General features: G+C 48.4%; 1 protein-coding gene across 2 annotated transcripts in view; it reads right to left on the reverse strand.

The window, feature by feature from the left end:
• NLK (nemo like kinase) overlaps positions 1-1961 on the reverse strand; it is a 164723-nt gene extending 162762 nt beyond the window's left edge. For both annotated transcript variants that reach the window (XR_010729520.1, XM_066263267.1), the window contains exon 1: positions 348-1961. Coding sequence is in view for 1 of the 2 variants with exons in the window: in XM_066263267.1 (XP_066119364.1) it covers positions 348-805 (458 nt within the window). In the remaining variant the exon portion in view is untranslated. The remainder of the gene's footprint in view (positions 1-347) is intronic.
• Between the last annotated feature and the right edge of the window lie 4039 nt (positions 1962-6000).

Below are 6000 nucleotides of genomic sequence, written 5' to 3' on the forward strand. Positions count from 1 at the left end.
AGTCATGAGAGATGACCAATGTCTTTGTCGGAAAAGAAGTGTCACACATTCATCTATTGATCCTTCATTCAGTGGCTTGCTTAGGTTCACTACAAAAAGTTTGGCAGACAGCAAACTCACATTAACTCATCAGAAAGTTCTCCAAAATTTGCCATGACTCAAAAGCATAAGCCTAGATGGCCAATGCATTAGGCCTCCTTACCATGTGAGGGTGTGTCTTCCTACAGTTGAGTGGAGAAGCTTGCTCCACTTTGGTCAACATGGAGGAAGCCATTAAGAGATGACTTGCCCAATCACAACCATGAGAAGAAACTAGGAAAAGCTGTGTTTTTTCTTTTGATACTCACCAGACAACACCAAAGGCTCCATATCCAATAGGTCTATCCGGCTCAATATCCAGCTGTTGTTGTGGATGATGCGAGTGCTGATGATGGTGCGCCTTCACTGTGGCAGCTGCTGCAGCCTGTACCTGAGCTGGGGCTGCTGCAGCTGGTCCAGGAGCCTGACCAGGTGCCGGTGATGGGAAATATGGCTGTTGTTGCCCAGGGTTTAACATGGCTGCAGCTGCGGCCGCTGCGGCGGCTGCCGCAGCTGCCGAAGAGGTATGCTGCTGTACAGGGTGTACGGCAGCAGCCGACCCCGGATGAAGATGGTGTTGAGGGTGGTGGTGGTGGTGAAGGTGAGGAGGAGGGAGGTGTGGAAGGTGGTGGTGATGGTGGTGGTGGTGACCTGCTGCTGCTGCAGATGTACCGCCATTATAAGCCGCCATCATTTTTGCGTTGGCTCTTGCGCCACAAAGAGACATTCAAAAAAATGCCCTTTGATTGGAAAGCAAACTAGGTCAAGCTGTCATTTGGCCATTTAAAATTGAAGAAAAACCACTCACTCCACCTCAAAAAACATGGAGCGTAACTGGCTTTATGTCTTCATCAGTCAACCCAAACAAGCTAGAGGATCTTGGTGTTTAATTTTGGGGGTGAGTGTATGTGGAAGGGTGTGTAGGTTGCCAAAAAAAAAAAAAAGAAAAGAAAAGAAAGAAAAAAAAAAGAAAAAGGAAAAAGGGACCCCCTTCCCCCCAGGTTACCTGCCACAAGTGGGTACTAAAACTCCATACTTAATTTGGGGGAGGTTCCAACTTTGAATGTGGGAATAAAGGCCAAACCTCCCGGCTCCCTGAACTCCACACACGAAAAGGATCAGGTAACACACCACCCTTGGAATCTTGTAAGAGGGTTGACTCATCTACCCCTTCCATTCCCACATCCTTTTCTAAACACCTACCACCTCCTCAAAAATAGTTAAAAAAAAAAATCTCCAACCACCCCAAATGAAAAAGATGGGGGGAGGGATTTTTCAGGGAAACCAGCTTCCCCCCTCGAACTCTCAGGCTTCCCTACATCTCCCCCTACTCCTTGTCAGGTTGACCTGATTGGAAGGGGGTGGGGTGGCTACTAAACTTTCCCGAACAGAAAAGAGCCAGGGAAGGAGGCAGGAGGGACAGAGTGAGCCGAGGAGGCGACAGAGCAGGACAGAGAGGAGAAAGCGAACCGGGGCAAAGTGAAGGTAAGGAGGTGCAGGGGGGAATGAAAGAGAGGTGGGCAGTACTCGGATGCCCAGACAGAGGGAACCGCCCCGGGATGAGGTTAGGGTCCCGGGGCCGAAGAATAGCAGCCCCGGGAGGCGGGAGGGGTGCAGTCGGAAGCGGGCGGACTCCTACCCCCGCCGCCGGCTGCTTCTGCTGGAAGGGTTGGGGGGGAGAGCGGGTGGGTCCCCCCGCACGACTGCCCCCGCAGGGCTCAAGGCTGCTCCGTCTCCCCCCCTCCCCCCCACCCGGCTTCTGTCCCTGCGGCCGCGTTCTCCTCAGTCGCTGCGGCTGGTTTCTCCTCAGCCGCCGCCTCCTTTGCCGCCCGTGCAGCCGCGGCCAGACTCACCTCCCCTAGCAAAGCCGGATAGAGCGGAGCCAGCGGCGGACACGCGCAACCAGCCGCCGAGGCCCCGCCCCCGTCTCACACTGACCGGCTTCCCTAGCCAATCCACGCCCACCTGTCCGTATCCGCCTCCAATCCTGGGACCGGAGCTTCAGACAGGCGCACTGTTCGGCCAGTGGTAACAAGGTGTGGGTCTCCTGGGGAAATCCCGCCCCCAACTCGGGATTGGCAGATAGAAAGACCAATCAGCATGCATAGTTTGACTTGACCGACAAGGCCAAAAGCGAATTAAAAATCAAAGATCTCCGTGACATTTTTTCTTTCGCCTCTCTCCTCTTTTCTTTTTCTTCTTTTATTTTTTTGGCAGGAGCAGGAAGCTGCGTGCTAATCCCGCCTGCAAAACTGGAAGAGAGGTGGAATGAAAGAACCAATCATGAGCCGGGGACCAAGATCAGAGCAACCAATCCTTGGCTTGAAGATGAAAGTGGGCTGAGACAGGGTCCAGATAGACTTTTGGTTTAACAAATGGAAAAAAAGATTGATCTCGGTCCCACCCTTCATATCTCCTATAGGTCAAGATTGTGGAGATTCGCTGTCATATCAACGACGACCTCTCTAGGGGCGGGATCAGTGAAAGGGGTGTGGTATAAAAAAGGAGGCGGGACCTAGACGAAGAAGGCGGAGTCCAAGTCTTCACTGATCCATTGATTGGAACCCTCTACTATCCCTATTAAAGGCATAAGGTGTGAAGAAGAAGGGGGAGCAAAATGGGATGTGGAGTTTCAGCAACTCAATGTACAGGGTTACTCAACAGTCGTAGAACAAACTCGAGTTAACTGACAGTTCATAGCCCATGGCTTGTCCTTCATGGCTAATCCTGATTTTAGCAAAAAGAGCTGTTATCTCCACCATTCACAACTCTCAATGGACAGTAAGGCTATGGATACAAATACAAATTAAAACAACAAAAATAATAAACAACAGCGAAGACAGTAATTTTCTCCCATATTTTCCAAGTCAGTAAGTTCTAGTCATTGAAATCCTTCCAAAATATGATCTTTCTTTTTTTTTTTTTTTTTGTATTTTTCCAAAGCTGGAAACGGGGAGAGACAGTCAGACAGACTCCCGCTTGCGCCCCACCGGGATCCACCCGGCACGCCCACCAGGGGGCGATGCTCTGCCCCTCCGGGGCGTTGCTCTGTTGCGACCAGAGCCACTCCAGCGCCTGGGGCAGAGGCCAAGGAGCCATCCCCAGCGCCTGGGCCATCTTTGCTCCAATGGAGCCTCGCTGCGGGAGGGGAATAGAGAGTGTGCCCTGGCCGGGAATCCAACCTGGGACCCCTTGCACGCCAGGCCGACGCTCTACCACTGAGCAAACCGGCCAGGGCCCAAAATATTATCTTTCTTTCACTTTCATATAACCTCACTTATTTGAATTTACTTTTTCTTTTAAAATATGAAACATTAAGCTTACAGAACCTTATTTTACTAAAAGTGTGCACTCAGAACCCTGAGATCATCTTTGATTCCTCTTTTGCCTACCTATTTCTCCCCTTTCTAATCGGTCAAGTTTTAAATACTTCTAATCTCCTTGCCCTCCCCAGTCATTACAGTATTGCCCAAATTTTCACCACTAGCATCTTAATGCATCTCACAGCCTACAGGCTAGCTCTTCTCTAATCCACCCCACCCTCCACTGAGAGGATAGCAATCTTTTACAATTTTTTCTTTATTATGTATTGATTGATTTGAGAGAGAGGTGGGTGTCTTAGAGACAGGAGAAAGAGGAGGAGGAGGAGGAGGAGAGAGAGAGAGAGAGAGAGAGAGAGAGAGAGAGAGAAAGAGAAACATCAATTTGTTATTGCACCCATTTATGCATTCATTGGTTGCTCCTTATGTGCCCTGATTGGGGATCAAACCCGCAAACTTGATGTGTCCAATGATGCTCTAACTAACTGAGCTACTCAGCCAGAGCAGCATAGCAATCTTTTTTTTTTTTTTTTTTTTTTTTTTGTATTTTTCTGAAGCTGGAAATGGGGAAGAGACAGTCAGACAGACTCCCGCATGCGCCCACCGGGATCCACCTGGCACGCCCACCAGGGGGTGATGCTCTGCCCCTCTGGGGCATCGCCTCTGGGGCATCGCTCTGTTGTGACCAGAGCCACTCTAGCGCCTGGGGCAGAGGCCAAGGAGCCATCCCCAGTGCCCGGGCCATCTTTGCTCCAATAGAGCCTTGGCTGCGGGAGGGGAAGAGAGAGACAGAGAGGAAGGAGAGGGGTGGGGTGGAGAAGCAAATGGGCGCTTCTCCTATGTGCCCTGGCCGGGAATCGAACCCGGGTCCCCAGCATGCCAAGCCGACACTTTACCGCTGAGCCAACCGGCCAGGGCAGCATAGCAATCTTTTAAAAATACAAGTCTGACCATGCTCCTACCCTTGGTTAAAGTCAGTAAGTCTAAATGGGCCAGCACTTTTTGGTTCCTGCCTTCCTCAAGGACCTTATCTCTCTCCTCTATCCTCTTTACTTCAGACATTCTAAACTTATTTCAGTCCCTCCAAGCCTTCATGCATATCTTCTGTTCAAAACACTCTCCACCCAACCTCCACTTCTCTAATTTATCATTCAGTTCTTCATGTAAATTTCACCTTTTTTTCCCTATAAAGTTTCTCCAACCCTGTTGTGTCTCTTTTATAAAGCTCTATGATACTGTCTCCCTTATAGCACTGAAAATTCTATATTTGAATTGTTTACTGAGTTTTACTGGGAGGGAACGCTTGTCTGTCCCACTAAATGTTGTATGACTGGTTCCTAAGGCAATATCTAAAAGAAGTCTATGACTTAGGTAATTTAACTAACCTGAGACTCAGTTGCCTCAACTGAAAATGAAGATAATAATTTATGTCTCATCAGGTTGAGGTGTAGATTAAATGAGGTGATATATTTAAAAGTTTTTGGTAAACAGTAAATGTTTCATATACAGTATGTACATTCTCTTTTCCTAACCTCATCCTCACATAATATTTGGGATGCCTTTCCAGTTTCCCAATGTATATCAGTCTCCTCAAAAGTGTGATTTTCCTAGAAGCTTCTTAGAAATGCAGTCTCAGTTCTACCCCAGACCCACAGAATCAGAACCTCTTGAGGTTGGGGGCAGGAATCTGTCTAACAAGCCCTCCAGGTGATTCTTACACATGGTAAAATTTGAGAAGCACTAGCCTGGAGGAAAGGGGCTAAATCTCCTTAAACTTTTAATTTTCAGCACCTACTGTAGTACCAGCACCTAGAAAGTGCTCAATGCTTGTGGCTACCATATTAGACAGCATAGATCTAAGTCATGGGTTTGATTCCCTGCTCTGACTCCTTTTTGCTCTGTGATCTTGGGCAAGTTTCTTAACCTGTCTTAGTCTGAATTTCTTTGTCCATAAACTGGAGAGGATCCCAGACTTTTCCAGGACTTTTCCAGTTGTTGTGATGATTCAAATAGATAGTCATGGAAAGCACTTAGCCCAGGACCTGCCTAGCTCCTCATCAGGGGCAGTAAGTGAAGTGAGTATTATTCGTATTAGAGTTTATTCAGAGTGTCCTATGTGTCAGATGAGAAAAACACTTTGGGCATTGCTCAGTTCATGTTCCCAGCTTTCTATCCACGTGAGGCTGGCCTGACAGCCACCCAATTCCCCTTAACACATTGCCAGACAGCACAATATTCAGCCCTCTCCACTCTGTTCCATTTTCAGGAGCTGAGCATGATGAACGAGAAGTCGGAAGTGAGTCAGCAGGATAGCACTTAGAGCCTAAAAAAGCAAGCAGGACATCAGAATGCATAAGCAGGAATAGAATGTGCAGGAAGTAGGAGGTGATCTTCCCTTTTTCCCAAAAACTGCCTCCATCTTGAGTTGCCTGCAGAGACTTTGTACAACTTGGGGCAGGCCAGGGAGATTCAAGGACAACCAAGGGAGCAACTCACGTTCAGCAGCAAGGAGTGCTCGATGAATGTTATCTCATGTGATAAATCATCACTACATTCCACTTTGCAAATGAGGAAACAGACTCAGAAAAGCAGAGGACCTTGA

The sequence above is a fragment of the Saccopteryx bilineata genome, chromosome 2, assembly GCF_036850765.1.
Source record: "Saccopteryx bilineata isolate mSacBil1 chromosome 2, mSacBil1_pri_phased_curated, whole genome shotgun sequence".
NCBI lineage: Eukaryota > Metazoa > Chordata > Mammalia > Chiroptera > Emballonuridae > Saccopteryx > Saccopteryx bilineata.